This window comes from Phasianus colchicus, chromosome 5, assembly GCF_987193195.1.
Source record: "Phasianus colchicus chromosome 5, bPhaCol1.hap1.1, whole genome shotgun sequence".
NCBI lineage: Eukaryota > Metazoa > Chordata > Aves > Galliformes > Phasianidae > Phasianus > Phasianus colchicus.
The window spans coordinates 54,767,628-54,791,172 of NC_143440.1; the positions used below are offsets into that span (position 1 = coordinate 54,767,628).

The 23,545-nt window shown below is 40.4% G+C and overlaps 1 protein-coding gene across 4 annotated transcripts in view; it reads left to right on the forward strand.

The window, feature by feature from the left end:
* KCNH5 (potassium voltage-gated channel subfamily H member 5) overlaps positions 1-23,545 on the forward strand; it is a 141,807-nt gene that overhangs the window by 11,940 nt on the left and 106,322 nt on the right. For 2 of the 4 annotated variants that reach the window (XM_031605594.2, XM_090141803.1), the window contains exons 2-4: positions 515-638; positions 7,771-7,877; positions 11,785-11,913. In XM_031605594.2, coding sequence (XP_031461454.1) covers positions 515-638; positions 7,771-7,877; positions 11,785-11,913 — 360 coding nt within the window. Of the gene's footprint in view, positions 1-514; positions 639-7,432; positions 7,600-7,770; positions 7,878-11,784; positions 11,914-18,072; positions 18,194-23,545 lie in introns of those variants that run through there. The other 2 variants (XM_090141804.1, XM_090141805.1) reach the window with 2 other exon arrangements.

The window sequence follows — 23,545 nt, forward strand, 5'->3', positions numbered from 1 at the left end:
GACAGCAATTGGTGCATGCTGCTAGGATGAACCAAGCCCACTTTTTTTTTGCATTTTGGTGTAGACTGTAACTGAAATTTGATGTATTTTGTGTTATTTCAGTGCATATTGAAGGAGGTGGAGTTTACTTGTCTTAGGCAATAGTGTCATCGTTTGTCTGGGAATATATGGTTCAATAAGGTCAAGTTTCAAATTAATTCAAGGTTAATTTCAAGATATATATACATATAAAATGATATGTGTCCTGATATTGTCCTTGTCATGATATTATGAATAAATGAATCTTTTCTAAATCATTAAAGAGGTGCTTTTATCAGTATTATATTTTACTAAAAGCTGTCCTCTTTCATCACAGTTTGCCTTCTGATGCCCACTTTGATTTCAGTCCCCTCTGAAATTTCCTGATGGAGGTTTTCACCGTGAATAACTCTGCATCTGCTACATAACACAAAGGATGTATATGTGCTTTGCCACTGACAACAGCCCTTTCTTTTTCTTCTCTCTCTCCTTTCAGAATCCAGTTTTTTGTTGGGAAATGCCCAGATTGTGGACTGGCCTGTAGTTTATAGTAATGACGGTTTTTGTAAACTCTCTGGATATCATCGTGCTGACGTCATGCAGAAAAGTAGCACTTGCAGGTAGGTCATTCACTGCTCCTCGATGCACTTCTATAGTTACAATCTAGGAAAAAAAAATAGGTTTTGGAAAAGGATCGATAGGAGATTTGTCTTGCAGAAATGAATATACTAGTGGCTGGTGACCCCGCACATAGCAGGGGGGTTGAAACTAGATGATCATTGTGGTCCTTTTCAACCCAGGCCATTCTGTGATTCTATGATGTGGTTAAACACGTAACTATGTGCATTCAGTTGAGCACCGTGTTGACTGGTGCCCAGTAATATAATGACCGCTTTTATCAGGATTAACCAAACTACTCAGATACTTCAGTCCCTTGCTAAAAGTGGGGCAGTTCTTAGAGTCCTGCAAGACTTAATCCTAAATTAAAAGAAAGCTAAATTTCAATCTTTTTTTTTTTATAGTTATTATTATTATTTATTTAGAGCATCTACAGATTTAATGTGTTTCACTCGAGCCATTATTGAAGTCAAGACAAATCTGCTTGGTTTTGAAATTCCTGTCATCCTCTGGTAATTGCTTAAATGCAGTGAGCATTGCAGTAGTAAAGACTGTTAAATGGAAAAACATTTGACAAATTTTAGCACTGAATGAGGATAAACTAGAGGTGTTCCTGAAGCTGGGGTAAATATTTTGAGGGTTTGGATATCATTCTTCACTCATTTGAAATCTATCCTCATTAATATCAGTATGAATGTGTTCTAATGATCTGTTAAAGAAAGTGATATATTCGAGTGATAAATTTCAAAGGCAGTTTTGGGAGATTTTTGTAAATTTTCATTCTGGAAGGCCTGCAGTGTGCAACTCTGTTGCTCATATTGGTTCCTGTTACACTGAGAGGGCACAGTGATGTGCAAATGGCATCTTTATTCCCAAGAGGGCGATTAGGCTGATGATGTATTTACTCTGAGCATTGCAGCTTTATGGTTTTTCTTGTTGTTTTTTTTTTTCCCTTTGTTGGTGGTCTTTCAGGAGTGGACAGCTGTAATTTATGGTTGGATGTGCATCTGCGCCTGCTCTGCTGCATCCTTTAAAAGGAAATGCTGTGGGGAAAGACTAAATCTCTAATGCGTGTGTGGGTGGGTGAGGAAAGTAACCAGGAGTGGTGGAGGCAGAAAGGAATGACTGAGATACCAGTTTGTGTAGGTTTTCCCTTGATGGCTCAGGGAATGACCATCTCTAGGGCCCTGGGAATAGTGGGCTGCATATCTGCAGGGGTGAAATGCAGATGTGTGGTCGTTGCTCTTGTTTGCAGGGAAAAGTCTTGGGGGTTCCGCGTTGCTCTGTGCAGCCAGGTGTCCTCTGATGGGTGGTGGAGGAGAGATGGGCACGTGCTGCTGACACGAAATATTCATTCACGTGGCAGCAACCAAGTCAGTTACGTGATGGGGCTGAAAAAAAACAGTGTTATCACAGCTATCCCAAATATGCTTACACTTGCTTTGCTCTTTTAAGCTGGGTCTGTTTCTCTGTGAGCCAGTGCTTTAGCCTGTGCATGTTTAAGTCATTACACACACAAAACGGGATTTTAGGAAAATGTTGGGAATAGCTTTAGCAATACCTCTCTGTTAATAATTCTCCTGTGCCTCTGAGGGGACCAAAAGTTTTAACTCATCAGAGCACCCTTTTATGAATGTGATGGACTCTGTCTGATAAGCATCCTGTTTGGGCCGTATTCAAGTGAATTATATGGATGCACATGCAAGGAGAAATGATCGTGGAAAATGGATCTGGTAGCAAATATGTACATATATACATATAAATGTTTCTTTTATCTTAATTCTACATATCCATCTCTGGATTTTGGAGAGACTTCTCTACGCTGAAAGCATGGTCAGCACCTCTTTTGTGTCTGAGCCTTAGCTGGTGGAGTTACATTTACAGTGTGATATTTCCTGCTCCGTAGGAGACATCCTGGTCATTGCAGAGGAAAGCTGAGCAGGAGAGGCATTCAGCACGGTCTGACAAGCAGCACACACCCTTGCAGAAAATTTCTTTGGGGCTGCTCTCTAATGAAAAGCTGTGTGGCTGTCTGAAATGGAAAATGGTCTTGAGGCCAGTAGTGCCTTCTTAGCTTTACTTAGTAGAATGCCGTCGTAAGTTTTAGGTATCCAGAGCTATTGTTTATGTTATTTTCCAAATCAGATTCTCAGTCCTGATTTGCTGTGTTGGACCGAGATTGTTGCATTATGCATAAGAAATAATTTATACAGAATGTTTGCTTTCCTGTTCCAAGGCAAATGTTATGGGATAAGAGCATTGTGATGCCACACTTTTATTACAGGATTTGATAGGATCTGTTTCTAGAGCTTGTTAATGCCAAAAATCCAACAAAAGAAAAATACACAGATAAAATCATTGTCAATCCAGACCTTGATACAAATTGTTATCTACTTATCATACGTGTGATACAGGAAAAAAAATAATTTTTCAATTACTTGCCCTTGTCTATAAGGTATAGCACCTTCAATTTTCACCCGTGCTTTTCTACTGAGTAGTCCAGCAGTATTCATTATAATCTATTTATATCTGTCACATGCCATAACATACACTGGGGCTGCTCATTTGTTGTGATGTTCAGTCTTGATTGATACTGGAATGGACGTGTGGCATTGCATTTGTGAATGATTTTTGATCCAGCTCAGGCAGCCAGGTAGTCTCATAGCCAGCTGGTAATCCCTCTGATTCTTGCACTTCTCTCATCTTTTTAATTAGCAACAATATGTGCATTGGCAGGAAAATCATGCTGAAATAGCTCAATAAAGGTGGCAGTCTCTTAGTTTCATGGGCATTGTATAAAAGGCAAGGTGCATATCACGCTTCCTGAATGTTGCATGATGGGTGGGTCAGTGTGTGTTCTTTCTGGGGGCACAGCACACAAAAAATTGCAAAAATAGCTGGGACAGAATTTATTATATAAGTGAATGCTAAAATACATGAGAATTTTAGCTGGAAAAACTTGTGTGCTTGTGAAGTGTTGTGGTGCCAAGTGGAAAGGAGCTGCCAGTTCAGAAGGAAATGGAAGGGCATCTGCAATTGCAACACCTTTGACATTCAATTAACTGTGCAAAACCCTTGTCTGAAGGTGTGCTGCTAGATTAACCAGTAGGAGAACCACTTGTTTCATGCCCAGTTGCCCATAGATATGACAGTTTATACCGTGATGAGTACATTGAAAGAATGAACAGCTCTAGGCCATTAAAACCCTATTAAACGCCACAAATAATATCAGTATTTAAAATTGTTTCTTGTCAGTTAAGTTCAGTCTTCCTGGCGAGCCTTCAGAAGAGCAGACACCCTTGGGTGGCTGGTTAGTAGATCTGCCCTGCACTTGGCTTTTGCCCCAGGTTTTCTTCTCCTTACCCCTCCTTGCACCTTGAGCCTCAGATCGGCATGGGAATGGCTGGATGCTGCTTTTGTTTATAATGAGGAAACTTGCTCTGAGACCCATTTGTGTGTTGCCTTCCAGCTGTACAGTGGGAGTAAATTGGATCTGCTTGCTGCAGTTGTTTACAGGTTGCATTTCCACTCAAACACTTGCACGGCTCTGCTCAATGTCTCTGTTCTCCCTGTTTGATTTACTGCCACAGCAAGCAAGATAGAATGTCAGAGAGTCCTGGCTTCTGTGGAGCTAATGGCAAAATTCCCACCTTGCTCAAAGAAAAGGGGTTTTGCATTTTGGGTACAGTGTGCCAGACTTGAGACAAGTTAAATTTGATACTGGGATGTTGCCTCTGTTAACTGATCTACCTATATGAGAAGACCCTCTGCAATGCCAAAGCTGTGCACAAAAACTTCTCTGAGCTCACCAGTGAGACCCAGGGACCTGCCCTACTGCTTTTGGGAATGAGACCTGCTCCTGAACTCAAAGAATTGTGGGGCTATTGAAACACAGAACAGTATTTGCTATTCCTCTTGAGTTAGACCTTGGTTGCTTGTAATTGATGTCTTTTCATCCGATACTTCTGGATAACCAGAGCTGTTAGCTGGATGTGGGTTCATATTCTTTCCATGTTTAATCTGCCCATTTATCTGGTGAATTCCCCTCAAATAGCCACAAACACCACCCTGGCATGCACTGCATACAAGGAGCTGCTCCAGTGATGCTTTTCTGGATCGTAACAAAGAAAATGGAAGCACAATGCAAAGGTTTAGATGTGGCTTTTTTTGCATGGAGAGATGCTTTCAGAGGAGGGCAGGAGGAACGGCGTCTGAAATGGCAAATGGCCTGTTGCAGAGATGGGGAAATTATGTAAGATTGTTTCTTTCTCTGAGTATTTCAGTAAGCTTTGTTTCTCTTGTTTCTCTTTGATAAGTCTGTTTTCTAGATAGTAAGATCCCCAGTAGCAGGCTGGCTTTTATATTTATGTCTTGTACAGTTTGCACTGAAGGAACTTGACAAGCAATAAATAACAAAAATGTGAGGCAGAAAAAGACAGAGTGATTGACTGAAGAAGTAGGAGTCCCTCCATGTATACAAAATAGGACAGATTAAATTAAACCTATGATAAGCACAGATCTTATATAACTTGCTCAGTGATTGGCTTGGAGGCCCTTTTGGTGCTTGCTAGTGAAAAATTGGCTTCTGAAAACTACTTATTTCCTTCCGCAAGCCTTTTAAATGCCTCTTTATACATGAAAATAATGCAAGATTTGAATTTTACAGATTTATGATAATAACAGGCTGATGTTAAAACATAAAGTTGATTAAATTTTTAATTCATAGAATGGCTTTAGTTGGAAGGGACCTTAATGATCATCTAATTCCCATCCCCCTGCTGTGGACAGGGCTGCCACTCACTATATAAAGCTGCCCAGGGCCCCATCCTACCTGGCCTTGAATGCCTCCTTGGTCAGGGCACCCACAGCTCTCTGGATAGCAGTGCTAGAGCCTCACTGCCCTCTGAATAAAGAATTTCTTCCCAACATTTAACCTAAATTTTCCCTCCCAGGAGCCTTCTCTGCTCCAGACTTAACAAGCCCAGCTTCCTGCAGCTTTTTTTTTTTGCAGAGATGCTCCAGCCCTCTGAGCATCTTCGTGGCCTTCCTCTGGACCTGCTCCAACAACTCTGCACCCCTCTTGTACTGGGGGCCCCAACCCTGGATGCAGTGCTCCAAATGGGGCCTCGTGAGCAGAACAGAGGGGGACGATCTCCTCCCTGCCCCAGCTGCCACCCCTCTGTTGGTGCAGCCCAGGATACTGTTGGCTACAAGTACACACTGCAGGCTCATGTCCAGCTTTCCACCAACTGGTGTGGGCCAGTGCTTGTAACATTATGGATGGTTTGGCTTATTACTACTAATCAATGATGACTTTCTGTATTATAAAGCCTATCTAAAGCCTATCTAAAGTCATACGCTTTAGCAAATTTTCATTGTTTTTTTCCTTCAAGACTTAAGAGAAATGTTTTTAAGCCTTGAGATGACAAAAAAAAAAAGAGACCCCTCCCCCAGCTCTTATTTTGTCTTGCAGATTTGAGCAGTCTTCTTTACCTCATCAGTGCACTGAAAAGGGTTAGATTTAAAAAGAAAAGCATTCAAACTTTTGTTTGTTGCCAGCTCGTGTATAAAACACTATTGGCTGAGCTGCAGAAGGAAAGGCAGGCCATTTGAAAGCGAGCAGCAAGCTGTGTTTTGCATTCCCCGAAGAGGACTATGCAAGTTAGTGACATGTGGTACCTTAATGAAGCCTCCTTCCCAGTAGTGTTCTGTGCTGACATCCATTACTGCAGAGACCTCCATCGCTGCGCTGACCCAAGGCTGACAACACTGTTGTGGGAGCAGCCCTATCACCTCCCTGGGCCAGTTGTGTAGAGAAAGGATTCACCGTCCAGCCTTCATTGAGTATTTTAATGTTTGCCAGGGCACTAATCACTATGTTGTTTTATTGTTTCTTTCAGAACAGGAGGCGTAAAATAAATGTTTATTGAACCTCTGAAGGTCTGTTGATCAATAAAAGGGAAGCTGGATTTGAACCGCAGCAGCACTGATAGCCTTTCTTTTTCCCCTCTCATATTCATAGGGCTGTGTGTTGTAGGTTTCAGCTGGAGCTCAAAACGTGTGTGAACAAAGAAGATGGAGGGGGGGAGTCTGATCAATGAGAATTGTATTCATCCAAGGGTCTGAAAGCTTTTATGCCGTGCTCCATTTTCCTTCAGTTCTATAATTGGGAATTTGCACAGAGCAGTCTTCACCTATTTTTAATCCAGGGGAGATGACAAGAAAAGCCTGGCTGTTTTCTCATAAAGGCTTTCACAAGTAAGGTCACTGGGGGGTGGGTTTACTTGCACCAGTTGAAAGTCTGACCTGGAAAAGAGAGCAAAGATGAAGTGGTCAAGGCACAAGAAATAGCAGGGCTAAAATTAGGTTTTTCTAATCTTTGTCTGGAGAGAGATGAGTCTTCAAAAATATTTCAATGTTTTTCCATATTTGCAGTGAAATATTAAAGAAATGTGGTATACCGTAAGAAAAAATGAGTGTGTGTGGTTGTCTTTAGAAGTAATGCAGATACAGCTACAGTGGGCCAACTCTGAGTGAATTCTCAGACAATCACAGTAATTAGTTCTTACTGGGTAATTCCTACCTCAATTTGCAACTGCTGTTTAGATAAAGGATTCTGAACATCTTGTTGTCCCAGGTGCACGTTGGCAAGATTAGATCTGCAGCCATCAATATTGGTTCAGCTGACAGCCGTTACCTGTTGCAGGTCCTTGTCTTCCTTCAGCATCCTTTTCGAGGACTGAATGAAATTTGGGATGTTTTAAAGGTTTTGCTCAGTAATCTCCAATTTCACAGCAATATTGTCATGGCCTCAAGCTGTGGCAATAATGGTTTTATAGGCTATCAGCTCTTTTTCTAACAATACGGCCTTAAAGATATGCTCAGAAAAGCACTTAATGAAACATTAGATGACAGCAAATACATTTACTTTATATAAAAAAGCAGCGATGGTTACTTACTATTGTAGGTTTTGTAACAGCCTTGCGACACTAACTATTTAAATGAAAGTAAATGATAGTTAAACTATAGTAAATGACAGTGAATAGCATCCCCAATGGCTATGCAGTCTGAGGTGGCTGCTTGTTGTTTTGCTTGTCTAGGAAGAAGAGAAAATGTTTTTTTTTTCTTTTTCAGTTTTATGTATGGTGAGCTGACAGACAAGAAGACCATTGAAAAAGTCAGACAGACTTTTGACAACTATGAGTCAAACTGCTTCGAAATTCTCCTCTACAAGAAAAACAGTATGTATATACTTGCATATTGTGTTGGAAGCGATAATGTGTATTATATATCTATGATGCACTCTATATATGTATATATAACTGTTGTGATAGTGCAAGGGGAAATGGTTTCAAACTACAGAGTGCAACAGGTCTGGATATAAGGAACAAGTTTTTTACAATAAGAGTGGTGAGGTGCTGTCACAGGTTGCCCAGAGAGGTGATGGGTGCCCCATCCTTGCAGACACCCAGGGTTAGGCTGTACATAGGGCTGTGTGGCTGTCCCTGTTCACTGCAGGGGGGTTGGACCAGATGGCTTTTAAGGGTCCCTTCCAATTCAAAATGATTCTATGATAACATGCTATAATATATTTAATATATGTAATAGGTGTAAATGTATATTATAATATATAGAGAATTGTATAACTATATAACAGACTAAAGTAGTCATTGTGATATACAGGTAAATTAGGGGACTAGATGTGGGGAAGAAATGGGTATTTTGGTCATCAGTGCTGAGGGAAGCTCTTTTTTAAAACAAGATAAGTGTTCAGATTGCCAGGGCTAGCAGGGGTTTCCTGGTATCTCAGATTTGAATCCTTGTTTCCAAAATATGTTTAATTTTGAGGATTGTATTTTGGAAGGGAATCTGACTGGGTTTGATGATGAGAAGAAATTCTCAATGAAGTTTCCCCTTAGGAGATATCCCCAGATGTGCAGAAGTGAGAAGCCATTCCCTCATTCTGTGAGTGGCTGCTCCCAGTGGTGGAGATGCCTGTGAGGCTGTGGAAAGTAGTGGTGAGCCCTGGGGAAAAATCTGGCTATGCTTGATTGCCCTTTTCACAGCAAACTCACATAAACCCTTAAAAACATTGAAGAGAGCATGCAGGATACCTCAGCTTCTCAAAACATACTCCTGTGCTGAATTTCTATCTTTCCTTTTTAAACTGAATTTTCTTGTATGTGCACTTAACCGATAGGAAGCATCTTCAGATTTCTGCAATTCTGCTTGCTTTGAAGCATCTTAGTAAATATTAATTAAAAAGAGAAGCAAAAATGGCTCTGAAGTCTGGCTGCTCCTGTAAGTGCCTGTGATAACTCTCCAAGTGACCTCCTTTCAGTTCCTTGGCATATGGACATATTCCCTACATTTTCTGCCTACCTGCCCAGTTCCTATACAAGTCACCTGGGCACCCTCTCACATTATGGAGATTTTGTGGGACAGACCCCTGTTAAGTTCTTTGCAGGTGATGGTGTCCAACACCACCATGCCTGGTGTCCAGGTGGTTGCAGGAGAAGATTTCAGCCTTTCCCCAACCCTGACTTCTCTGTTAAATTGGAATGGTAGCTCCTGCTTGGCATGGGTCAGTTCTAAACCAAGTTCCTTTTCATTATATTTAAATGTAAAAAGTGGCAAGTCTTCTCTTGGTCACTGTTCTTGTTCAGTGTTGATTTTTTTGCCCCGAGTTGTGGATTGCCTGCTTGATCTTGTTGGTGTTTCAGGGATTTATTGAGCTGCAGTTGCCTTAATAAAATATTCACCTTTGCCCAAATCTCTAAGCCTGTACTTTCTGTAAGATGGGCAGGATTACAGAATGACTTCATGAAAAAACACTCATTTTTCTTTTCAGTCTTGCGAAAGTTCCCAGCCATAATATGTTGCCAACTTCTTCTCCATCACCCAAAGCCCAGAACTTCAGCCTCTTGCTAACACTACTGGATAGGTTCACCTTTTGGCTCCAGTTCAGCAACTAGCTTGCATTGGATTTGCTTCTATCTGTCAGATACCAAGTGAAATAAGGTTCTTGAAGAAAATGCATGCTTCTCTTCCAGTCTGAATATTGGAGCAGACAGGAAATAAATAGTAGTATCTGTTGGTATGAGTATAGTTCTGAAAAATTTAGAGTTACTCTGTAGTAAGGCTTGTGTTTATCACCTGCAGAGACCTTGTACTGCTTTTCTCCTATGCGGAGCTTGCAGAGCTCACTGAGCACTTTCCCACCTGGTGATGCAGTGGCACAGACTGCCCAGGGATAGGTGGAGTCACTGTCCCTGTAGGATACATTCCTTTACCTTTTCAGCAAAGGGAGATCTTGAAATTGAGAAATTCCTCTCCTATCCTTCTGTCCTTCAGCACAGTGATGATCTTTAAGAGCTGTTGTTCTCAGGCTGCAGCTGCATCCATAGGGCTGCTGCCTTCATATGCACCCTTAGTGTTTTAACCTAATTAGCAGTTTTCAGGTGCAGATCTTCAAGTTTGCTACAGATTTCTTCTGTTTGACTGCATTTCTTCTTGTATAGCTCTCAGCTCTACCACCTAGCTATTCAGCACCTGTGTAGGCATGTACATGTATATGTGTAATACTTGGGAAACCTCCTTGCCTACTGTTGAGCTCTTGCCCAGATTGCAGTTTCTACAGCACTACCTACTTTGCCTCTGTCTTTGATTTTTAGCAGTGCTGTTGTACAGGTTATTTTGCCTACTTTTGGAGCTTTTCAAAGGGTGCTGTTGAGTTGCCAGGTATAAATGAAAGCACAGCATCACTCCAGAGAGCTGCAGCACTCTTTCTTTGAATATATGAAAAGAGCCTTTTATCTTGGGTTAGCAACTGGGAATAGAAGGAGCCAAGTAATCAGCATAATGGCTCTGGAATTACCACCAAAAGCAGTCTCCTATCTCCCTCACCTCTCCAGTTTGCTCTCACTGAGTTATTGCTTTAATCCCAATCGAGCAGTGCTGAGTTTTACCATGAACCCTTGTGGATTTTGACTTTCCCTACAGTAGTCCTGTTCTGAGTGGGTTTTGTTGCCCTCTGGGTGTCCATCACTCAATTCCTGGCACAGCTCCCAGATGGATATGGTATATTAGAGGAGATCTGGAGGGGCCAGCAGTGCTCTGGGATGTCAGGGAGTGAGCAGCTTGTTTCAGTGTGCCAGCACTCAGGCTGGCATTCAGACGGCTTAGGAGAAAAGCCATTCTATCACCTGACTGAAAGCACATCAAATCCGAAAGCAGACTGTGAAGGCATTTGTTGGGCAGCAAGTGGAGGTGTCATAAGGCTGGGAACATGTGGGCTTTGAATTTTGTCTGGTGGCATGCAGCTTTGACACTCATGTCCTTGCAGATGAACAGGGAACTTCTCAACAAATGTTTGAAGTCTTTTAGGGTTTCGCTCATTGCAGAGCAGACCTGCATGTACTTGGGGAGCCTGCTGCAATGAGAAAATGGAGGATGTGACTATAGACACGAAATCAAATCTTCTTATTTGTTTAGTTAGGACATGTAAATGTCTGAATTAATTTGAGTTCTCTTAAATAACAGAGTAGCATCAAGTTGGATATTAGCCATTTGATTGGATATAAGGAAAAATTTCTTCTCAGGAAGAGTGGTGAAATATTGGCACAGGCTGCTCAGCGAGGCAGTGGAGTCACTATCCCTGGATGTGTTAAAAAAAACAAACTGGAGATATGGCACTGAGGGACATGGTCAGTGGGCATGGTGGTGGGTATGGGTTAGGTTGAACTGCATGATCTTATCAGTCTTTTCCAACTTTAACGATTCTGTGACATTTCAAAAGCATTTGGCAGTGTACTTCATCAGTTTTGGTTTTGGTAGCTCCATATTATGTGAAGAAGCATTCAAAGATGTCCTCAGTCTGTTTTTTTCTTAACTGGCTACGCTGCAGAGAGACATGTTCTGTCTCTTGTTATGCACTAGTTAGATCGGTAGCATTACCCCCATTTAAATTTAAAAGTGAGAATATGTTGTTTTCCTTTGAGGTAAAATGACATATCTAGTACGTGTAGTTTAGGATCACATCTAGGTATTACTATATGTGTTTTATGTGATTTATAAATTATCCTATGGACAGGCTGGAGGAAGATTGTGCTATACCACAGTCCAATGTCACCTTTTTCTCTGCTACAGGAACCCCAGTTTGGTTCTACATGCAAATTGCTCCTATAAGAAATGAGCATGAAAAAGTGGTTTTGTTCCTGTGCACTTTTAAGGATATCACTTTGTTCAAGCAGCCAATAGAAGATGATTCAACAAAAGGTAAATATGAAATACACTATTTGTTGTTGTTGTTTTTGTAATTAGTTAAGTACATGTTCCGACTTGGTCATGTCTCATGGCTTTGTGACGTGTCAGAGTTTAGATGCCATTTTCATAAATGATTGATTAGAATTGAAAAATAAATCATTGTGAGTGGAATATTCCCTAACAGTGTTTCACGGGAGCTGCAAACCTTTTCACTTCGTAATATCAACTTTTCTTCACTGTGGCTAGTATTTGCTAAACATGGCATGATTTTTAGTTATTGTAATACTGTGTTGTTTTGGGAGACCTTCTACAAAACTGTTTTCTATTTATCAAAAATAATGTCAACCTCTTTGCTCTCAGATGTTGATCTTGCCTCCCTTTCTTATTATTGGAGCTGAGATATAGGAAAAACATCCCATCTGGGTATCTTGCTGGCCAGCAATGATGTCTGTATGGCAGTGGATGTTCTGCTTGTTTTTGATAGCTCTTGCTGAGGTATGCAATGCTCTCATCACCTGATGACCCATGTTGCACAGAGAAAATTGGTGGGGAAAAAAGTGCAGAGGCAACATTCTGTGTTCTGATTGTAAGATGCATGGCTGGTGTCTCCTGTGTATTGTTCTGGATAAAAGAATGTATGCTCCCATAAGGAAGGGCATTTTGCTGTGGAATCCTTATCCCATTTTCTCTAGAAAGTTGTCTTCCAGTAATGAATTCCTTGCTCTGTTTTTCTCTTCGTGCTTGTAGAAGGCTTGATTTCTCACTGAGAGTGATATGTCCTCTGAGATGCTGCCTTTAGGATAAAACTCTGTCATTTGAATGCAAACAATTTAAATTATTTTCTGATGATATAAGGCTAACATATGTGCTTGGGTAACTGAAATGTAGATTGAGAAAGGCAGACTTGAAAAGCCTCTATTTGTTCTAACACTGAAAATGAGACTTTTTTTTGCCTACAGAGTATTATCTGTATAGTTATAAGATCCAGATATAGGAGAACCTTCTCAGCCAGCATAAGTTTTACTGCTTCTACAATTCAGTTGGTGTCCTGCAAATGTTCCTTTGGGTTCTCAGCCTGGGAGGTTTGTTCTCTGTTCTGGGGATGCTGAACTCATCCCCTCCCCATCTTGTGGCTGAGGAAGAGCAGAATCCACCTGGCATCCGTTATCAAACAATATGTGTTCCTATGGGAAAGAGCAATAGCTGCAAAGTAGTAAGTAATGAGTCTACTGCTGTGAGTCTCCAGTGAGGGGAACCATTAGTTGCAATGTCAAGTATCAGCTATGAACATTGCAAAATATTGTCAGTAGCAGCCAGAGAGGTTTGACTACATGTTTAAAGAGCTCTTACTTCTGTAGAAGTTGTACTTAAAAAAAAAAAAAAGCAACAACCAAACAAAATAAACAACAGTACAGCTACATCTGTCTTTAAGGCATACAATTAGAGCCTTAAGAATTTCCTTAGGGTACTCTGATTACAAGCATTGATTAACATTGATCAATACATCCAGCAAACTCCATAATTACAAACGACTGACCTGACTGTTTTCTTCTCCTTTTGCACATTTTCTTCTATTTTTGCATAAATCGGAGTTTCTTTTATATTGACAATATATAAAAAAATCATATTCAAATATTAACAACATTTCACTGCTGGAAAAGCAGCACCGTTGCAGTAGAGTTTGCATTTCAGCTGGGTGGATCAGCAGGATCCCACTGCACTGGGATCACAGCCTTGTTTTGTCAGAGGTAGTGCTGTGAGATATGCATAATTCATTGTCCTTGCAGATAACATTACAGTGTGCTTAGAAGCTGTCAGGCCAGTTTCTTTTTGAATTATGAGATTGGTAAACATATACATTACAATTTAGGGGAGAAATTTTCAACTTTTGTAAAAAGCATTTTAATAGAATAGTGCTGCTAAGTGCTAGGATTTGTCATTGGAAGGGCTATTTAAAAAAGAAAAAAAATGCACAAAAAGAAAAAAAAAAAAAAAAGATTTTCCTTTGGAAATTCTGCCAGGACCATGCAATACATAATACATAAGTAACTATGGTGCAGATGAGTTAGTGTCTATTACTTATGGGAGCAGTAAATTTGAGATTAAAAATTCAGCAGAAATAAAATATTGATGCCATTATGCAATAATCTCCCCATACCGATGCATTCTGCCCTGTTTGAAGGTACGTTGCTTTGTTGTGAAGCTTCAGTGTATCACACTCCTAGGAGGTACAAGGATTTGGTATTTAAATCATTACAGTGGGTGTAATTCTGCTGCAGGATGTCTGCATGTCAATAAATGGTTGTGCTTGCTGGCCACACTTGTGGCTGCAGAACAGTTGGTGTCTGATGCCCTCCTTTCTTGGGCAGCTGCTGTTTTGGGGGACCAGCAGTAGTGCCTCCATAATGAGGATGCAGATGTGTTCAGAGGTGTTGGGGAGCTCGTCCTGTTTATGAGAACAGGACATTAAACCAAAATATTGATCTTACTGCAGAATACCTTGCAAGGCAGAGGTGTGATTTTTGCCCAACATAGGCTCAAAACCATGATTGCTGAAAGGCACAGCATGAAAAATATAGTTGATATCACATGGACTGGCCCTGTGGTAGGGAAGGGAGTTGGAGAGGGCTGGGGCACTGAGACAGATGGTGAATGTCTGCTCACCTGTGTGCTCGCATTTGGCTGTGCTCATGCTGTCAGAAAAAAAGGAGGAGGAGCAGGAGCAGGAGGAAGGGGCTGTGCTTGCAGGAGGGAGCAAAAGGGGAAAAATGTTCCAGGTCACCCAGCAGGCTGTGAATTTATTGCTGTCCAGAAAGCTGTTGAAGCTTATGGGACTGAAAAAGTGTGACTGGAGAAAAGGAGTATTTAAAAGTTACCCTCCTCAGGTAAAATACATTGTCAGAGATCAGAAACCTCATTTTCTGAGCACACAGTGAGTACAAGAGTGAGAATGTGGTGGACTTATTTTCCTGACCTATCATGTGGGATACTGTTATAAAATACAGAGCAGTTTATTTCTTATTCTACTAATCCCACTGGCACAGAGCTGTTAAGTGCCTTGGATTCCTTCTGATTCCCCCCCCACCCCTCCAGCAGCATGCATACACCTCTAAAGAGTTACAGAAAGTGAAGACAAGACTGAAACACCCAAGCAGTGTGTTAGCCAGTGTTTAATAAGCGGTGTTAACAGTGACCAAAAAGTACCGTTGTATCCTCATAACTGGGAAGAGTCTGACTGTGAAAGCCTAAGTTAGTAGGCTGAAGGGAGGCCTCATGGCGGCCTGCAGCTCCTCATAGGGAGCAGAGGGTGGTCCTGTGTGGAGCCATGGGTTGGACTCAGTGATCTTTGTGGGTCCCTTCCAACTTGGGATGTTCTATGATTCGGTGATTCAAAGTCTGCAAAACCAGCATCTCGTGTAGAAGCAGTGAAGGCAGTGATAACAGGAGGAGACGTCAGTGGTACACAGGATGTGTTTACTCTTGGATGAAGATGCCACCAAGCAGTTGTGTAGGTGCAGAGAGAAGGGACAAGAGCCATCTGTTGACTTGTTTGATGATTTGTAGGCTTGTGAGTTGGTGGCTGCGTGAATTGTGATCAGTGGCAGCATGGAAGGAGAGGTGTGAGGACTAGTGATGGGGCAGGGAGGTGGGGCAGGGGCTGATGGTGGTCCCCAGGACAATGCCTTATTTGCCACTGAAACAACTGTGCTGTGTTTTGTCTGCTCTTTCTTTCCTTGTACCTCTTTGGTAATATGAGCATTTATCTGATCTGGATTCAGTACCAGGCAATAGGTCATAATAGGTCATATCTGTGGTGGTGAAGAACCAGCTCTCCAGGAGTCCAGACTGAACACCTTACACAGGAGAGGTGGAAGGCCATTACGAGCATAAAAAGGTATTTTCTTCCAGAGCATAAAACCCAAAGAATCTTCTCTTTTATGTTTGTACCATTCTAGGGTCACAGTTGGATGCTTTTATCAGCTTGCTGTGCTTTTATTCTGTCTTTACCCAGTGGCCTTTTAAAAGCATTTGAAAGCATTCAGCCCCTCCAAAGACACACAGTGGTAATAATCTTATGTTTATTTGTCAGGAAAAAAAAAAAAAAGCCATTTTTCTAGGCCCTGTTAGGAGGGCAAATTGGTCCACTTAAAATTTTAACACAGTTTGAAGCCAAGAATGCTGTAGATTATATTAAACTGAAAGTTTAAGGAAGGAAGAAGGCTGGAATTTTTTTTTAGGTTATGGTGAAATGCCACCTAGTTACACAATAGCTTTTTTTCCATTGTTACCACCAGTGAAAGAAAAACACGGCCTCCAGGTAAACATAAAAGTTTGCTTGCCTGGGATTCTCACTGGTTGTCTTGAGTCTCTTTTAAGGGAAGTATCAAGCTTTTCTGCAGCTGCAATTGGTTGGGAAGTTCTTGTGAATACTGATGGAGATGGAACCTTTGATTAGGGTGCAACAATGTGCTAATGAGGCTCCTACAGCTCTGGACTGCGTGCCCTTAACAGATGGGATCTGGAGATGGCACAGCAGTATCCTAAAGGTTTTTTTTCACATGGTACTGCCAGACTTTGATAATCAAGACTGTCTGGGACAATGCTGTACTGCTTCTAGTGATATAACTCTTTATGGTTATATAACTCCATATAATGATACAACTGTATCTCAGAGTGTGACAGGGCTATAAAAAGTGTGCTAGTTGCAGAAATACGCACTTATGCTTGCTAATCCTTGCTAAGCCTATAATTCTGATCCTTTTTTATATATGCTTAATAACCGGCACTTATTAAAGATAACCAGTTGCACATGGGAAATTTTTCCTTGAGGGGGTATCAATCCTAGCGATAATAGAAGAAGTGGGTGGAGGGATTAGAGCATGAAAATGAGGTTTCTACCTTTAGCTGAAGCCCAGTGTACCTTGTTGAATACATCACCTTGACGGTAATCCATAACAGTAATTTAATAGGTCACAATTTGGATATCCTTTCCATGTGTTCATTGCACTTTCCCATGGCTGTAATTATGGGGTTTTGGTGCTTTATAGAATCAAATGCAGTTTGTTCTGCTGCTGTTTCCCATTACTCTGATCTTCAGAGTTACACCCCTGAGTGTCTTCAGGTTCCAAGAAGGTTACCTCTAGCTGTCTGTTCTCTCTTGGGACCATCTGGCCCACGTGAAAGGATTTTGTGCAGGATGACACAGAAGTGGTCATTTGCCTGGACACTATATGGACTTCCGATAGGATGAGTAGGCAATGCATAGGAATTGTGCTAATATGCAGACTCTCGGTGTTTGAAACCATCTATTTTAGAAGTAAACAGATTTCTAGTAAGTGGGAAGACCTTCTGAGGTGCCCTTGTTCCCATTCCTGTAGTACAGATGTCCCCATTAGTGTCTTTGGTGATGTGTTAGTGGCAAACTGGCCCCTGTTCTTGCTTTGCCACTGTGATGAAGAATGGAGAATTTCCATATCCGATGCTATTTGATTTCCTTCACAGAAATAAAGTACATTTCTGAATCTGATACTGTATTTTGAGGTCTGCGTGTGCTCTGTTAACAGCCCAGGAAGCATATTAAATGTCTGTAAATTTCTAGAAATACAGAGTGCAATGAAAAAAAAATCTCAATTGAAATCAAATGTAGCCCTGTGAGAGATTGAATTAAACTGGAAGTTGATCTTTATAGAAGTTACTCTTTGTATTTGGATACACTTTTATGTTGAAAATTGAACGTTCATAAGCCTTATATAAAATAATAACTACAAATGCTGTAGAGTTAAGGTTTTTAAGATTCTAATCTGTATATCAAAGGCTGTTATGTTTCTGTAAGCTAATCCTTTGCTTAACCCATGAACTAAACCATCCTTTTCAAACTCCAGTATTGATTTAGAACTCTGAACAGAATCCTCTGCATTTCCTATTTTTCTCAATTTTTTGTTAAACTCATGGCTTTAAAGAAGGTATTTTATTTAAATTAACCTGGCTTCAGCTTCTTGCAGTGGCATCTTCTTAAATACTTTTTCTACTGTACTAAAAAAAAAAATAAGTTCCATTAAGCCACTTGCAGATGTAATCAAACCATCCCTCACCTCCTTTAGATAAAATAAATGAGCTGTGCTCTTTAAAGCTTTATCTAGCCTGAATTTGGAGGTCTGGTGATGGCAGATACCAGTGTTTCAGCTGCATTTAATCCAGCTCATTAGCAGCAGTTGGGATGAAGCTGGTAGCATGGATTTAAGCTCATTGGATCCCAAATACATTTCTGCAGCTGATTATATGTTGAAGCTAGGTGAGTTGAATGTTTTCTATTGCTCATCCTTTCCAAGTTTAGCTCTGTTGTATTTCTCAAGAGAAGGTAACTTTTTGGCAGAGCAAACCACAGATAGAACTAACATCTACTGAGATCTCTGGATCCTTTACAGAACTGCTCTTGCTTGGGAAATTTCCGCTTTCCCTGCTGTAAATACAGTTTGCGTCTCTTTTCATCTACATACCTAATGTCAATTTAAAACACCCTGTATTGGCCCGGTCCTAGTTATCTAGCACATCATCCTGTTGAACATTTCTCTCATGTTTCTGTTGTCTGGCATTTTGTCAGTAATTTTATAATGACTTTCAAGCCATAGACCTTATAGAAGAAGACCACTTGGGTCAGAAATGCTCTCAATAATTTTTTTTACTACTTTCTATAACTCCTCCTTTAATATCTGTCAGGTATCAAGTTCTTTGTCCATTTAATCTGAGATTTACTGAACTGCATGCCCTTAATGTTTTGTCAGGAATGTCACGCAATGCCAAGTCACCAATATAAGAGGATCTGGGAGAATCATCCTCGTTCTGTGGCTCGATTTGGCTGATGCATTTGGCCTCCAGCTTGGGCAAGGCATTTGATGATCTCTCTGAAATCAAATTTATACTCTTAGCAAATAAATAATGAAATTAACGTTGGAGGGCGTTGTAATCATTCCATATTGACAACCATTCCTAATATTCCTTTTCTTTTTGTCTTTATCAGATGTTTTGAAAGTCAGATCAGCTTTTTTGTTATTTTGTGTGGTGCTGAGATCAAACTAGGCTCCTTCTATTTACTTGCTCCTCCTCTTCGCCCTTTCTGCATGTTGGCAAAGAAAGCCTTTTGATCGTATCTGGAAATTCTTTAAAAACACTATAATTATTGAAGTAAATCCAGCCAGAGAAGGCTTTTTTTCCCCCATATGTTTTGAGCTTTCCACGACCATTGCAAAATCCATAATTTCTCATGCATGTGTTTAATTGTCCCTTCCAATCTCTGTGTGCTTTGCTGTATATTGCCTTTTCATTTCTCATTGCTGACCTTCTCTTGAGCCTGATATTTTGGCCAGTATAGTCCTTTTCATTGACCATTTTGCTCTCTGCTAAACTAAAAGCCAGTTGGCTGATATTTACAGTATTCAGGCTTTTTTTTTTTCCTCCTAAAATTACATTTTTTTTTTTTTAATACGGGATATAAGTCCTTGGTGGCCCTATGTGCATGTGAATAAAGTTTAGCTTAGTTGCAGAAACATAAAATTTAAGTAATTGTGCGCTGTAAATTTGCAGCTGTGTCAGAATTAGTTACACGAATACGTTGTGTACCAAATGTAACCTAGCAATATATCAACCTTACCACTTTAATCAGTAGTCTCAAAATGGCTTACACAGTAGATCATTAGCGTTATCTGCATTTTATGGAGAGGAGACTGAAGCTCAGAACACTAAAGCGGTATGCTGAAGATTACCTGGTGATTCCTTATCCATTTTGAGCTCCCTAGTAGTTTTAGTGGGTAGATACTAACTGGGAATGCAGAATTGAACAAGATAAGAGGTCAGGTGTAAAAATTATCCCAAGAGTGCAGTTCGCTGTCAGACAGTGGAATGCACAGAATTTCAAGTAGGGAAATTTATCCTAATATTTTGAATTACATTTGCATAGCTGGTGTGGTTCTTCAGCTCATGAATAGTTTTACTGCATCATGGGAGTGATTGAGCTTTGTTTGACTATTATTCTATTTATTCAGGAATCCCATCTATCTCTCTATCTCGAACAAAGCAACAGCAGGATGACTAAGTTTTTTTGATGAGAGAGTGAGCTCTTCCAGCCATATTTTACCTGCAGTAAAGAGCAATGACCTTGCTGTCTGAATGTCTGTAAATAATAGAGATTTGTAGATGCTAAGTTCTGATGCACAAGGATGATCAGTTGACATCCAAACTGCCTAAAGAGCGGTGCTAGCTCCTTGCTTTTGTGGATAAGTCAATGGGTATATATGATTTAAACACTGTGTGTTAAGTGTTTCATGCTTCATAGCAAGGGGTGAAGAATGACCTTTCCATGGTCTGGAGTTGTAACACTCCTTCAGGCAGGAATCCACATGAGCATTGCTGTCATTACCCTTTGTCTTTGTATTTTACACGGAATATCATTGTAAGTCCAGGTGTTTTCACTGTAGTCTGAGGTATTGGATAGTTTCCTGAAACACTGATTTAAAAGCCTTCATTATTTCTGTTCCTTTTGAGATCAGGTAAACCTTGACTAAAAGGTTAATTGCAACCCAGTGGAGCTACACTAATGTTTTATTAGGGGGAAATAGTCATGCCTAGATTTTTCTGAGCAAGTGCACTATAAACAATGTTGATATCTTCCCTTGAGATTTTTAAACTCTTCATAAACTCTGGAGTATGGATTTAGCTTTAAAATAACATAATATAGTTTATGAACTGGAGATTATAACAATTTTTTCAGTGTATCTGTTGAGTGGCTGAATCCATATTTGAACCTGTTCACAAATAGATGAACTCCTAATTAGAGTAGGAGGAGAAATGGAAAGGTTTTATCACTTGCTGATACTCGTATTTGTAAATATTTGCTATTATTTTTGAAGGCAATGGGCATGTTTATTGATGGCTGAGGTCTGTATAGGGAAGATGGCATAACTATTTCTACAGGAAGATAATGATAGGACAAGAGGAACAGTTTTAATCTAAAAAAGGGGGAATTTAGATTAGATGTTAGGAAGAAATTTTTTTCCTCAGAGGGTTGTGAGGCCCTGGCACAGACTGCCCAGAAAACTGGAGGTGCCCAAAGCCATGCATGGGACCATGGGCAGCCTGAGCTGGGGGAGGGCAACCAGCCCAAGGCTCAGGGTTGGAACTGGGTGATCTTGCAAATGCTTCCAACTCAAACCATTCTGTGATTGTATTCCATCAGTTCTGAAGAAAACCATGTGAAAGGAAGACTGTTTCTTCACCTTTGAACCACCTTGTTTGGGATTGAGTGCTTGAGGAAGCCTCCTTGTTGGGCTTCTTTAGACAGCTTTTACTCTTTTTATGCTCTGCCATATTTTGCGGCAGCATCTTTGTCCTGGATGATTTTTCTTCTGACTCAGGCGAAGTTAACTGAAGTTGGAGATGGACAAGAGTGCTTCTGGTGGAGCAGTAACTGATGAAAAGGAACCTACTATAATGAGTTAGTTGTTTCAGTTCAACTGGGACTTTCTGACTTTTGAGGGGTGGTAGGAAAAGCTCTGATGTGGTAAACTTATATACAAGGTGCCATCTCTGCATATGGAGTCATTAACAAGAAAACTGGAAATACTATTTCCCACTTTGGCTCTATATCAGTTTTCAAGTAGTTCATGCACCTACAGAGTGGTTGAGTGAGCAACCTGGATGCATCTGGAAAACTTTTCTTCACCGAGTCCAGGAAGTGTTTGGGTTCTCTGCCCACTTCATTGACCTAGTGCCTACCTCGCTTCTGTGTTCCTATGTTCCCTCAAGCATCCTGACACAGTGCTGACAGCGTCAATTTATGTTGTAGTGGCTCAAGTTTGAAAGACGTACCAATTCTTAAAAGGAATTAATTTTCCGGTTTTTATCCTTAGAGAAACCTTTGTCTCAGCCATTATTTCAGGAATGCAACCAAACCATGCCTGCCACAGTTAGCTCCAGTCAAATCAGTGGTTCTAATTAGAGCAAGAGACGTAAAGAATATTTTGCTGATATAAAGCATTGTACTGTGACAGAAACCATGGAAGAGGAAAGAAAGTTACGTGCTTGGAAGGACAACGCTACAGCTTGGCCAAGGCAGAGCCTGGTTTAATTGATGTTTATCAGCATGCTTGCCTTATTCAAGTCCTGTTTTAATGTGAATACTGTTGTCTAACCTGCATCTTTGATTTCTTGGCAGTGTGAGAATTTCAATTTTAGTAATGGGCACCACCAGTGAGGTAATCCAGTAGGGTTTCTGTGTAAGAATCAGCACTTGTTTTGAATCACGAGAATGAAGGCAAATCATGACTTTTATTAAAAGCAGGGTTGTAAGCTTTGTTTTTGTCAATGAATCAGAAAGTAATTAAAGAAAACCAAGTGAAACAATTATTTTATGTGTATGCTATTCCAGAATTTTCTCTCTGGGGTGGTTTACATCTCCCTCTGAAATACCCAACTTAGCTTCCTTCAAAGAGAAGCAGCTGCTGGTATAATCTGGTGCCATGTTGCCTTTGTTCCTAAGAATTTGAGTACAATGGTGCAGGTTCAGGGTATTATTTTTCAAGTGGAGAGATGTAAGAAAGACACAATCCAGTTGAGTTGAAGAGAGAATCAGAAGTGTTGCTTTTTTTTTGTTTTCTCCTTCTTACAGCACTTATTTGTGCCACTCTTTTTCTACTTCCAGACTGAAAATATCAGTGAGGACAGGCAGTCGCTAATATATGCGATAAAATTATCATTCATTTTAAATGTCTCTAGAGGAAAAGATAGGAAGGAATCATTTGAAGAAACATTGACAGCAGTAGGCAGCTATGCAAATTGATACCTGATCTATTTAAACATACACATTGGTTTTAAATATAATTCTGAACTTAGCTGATTTATTACAAGGTCAAGGAACACAGAGATGTACCCAGTACTGATTATTTCAGACACAAGGCAGTCTGTATACATTTTCACCTTCCCACTCGTACCCTAGTATCTCGCTGTCACTGTATTTTTCTCCTGGGCTCTAAATAGGAAACAAAGGAACTTGCTGCTTTTTAACACTATTGCAGAGAGATAAGTTGAAGTGTGTAGAATGACGATGGTCTTTGTGCTGAGTTACAAAAAAGTCATGTTAGTGTATTATTGCTTCTAATCTCCAGAGTCATAGCCCTTACGGAACTGGAAGAAATATAAAAATCTGGAGTCTCCAAATGAGGTTGGAAGAGTTTTTCTGAAAGCTCTTCTCTGTCCCAACACAGAGCTTTGGTCTTGGTGGAGAAAAGACATTATGAAATACTTTGCACCTTCAAAAGAAGAGATCAGGCCAAGTGAGCAGAATAGTAAACTTGTATGCTAAAATGTGTGGCTTTCTTCTTTCACATGACGATGATGATTTTACCAAAGTGGAAAATAAATACTTGAGAAAGTCATTGTTCTTTCATGCTTTTTATTTTTTTACAGGGTCCCTGTCATTTGCTGCCTGTATTGTAGAGTTTCCCCAACTTGTTGTGGTACATCTTCCCCAGTCTCCCCAGGCTTTCTGAACATGTGGTGTTTTTTCTTATGTAAGATGATGACCAGGGATTTCTTAACTAGTTTTGCTTTTGTATGAGGAGAGACATTTTGAGAACTCAGATTTTTGTGATGT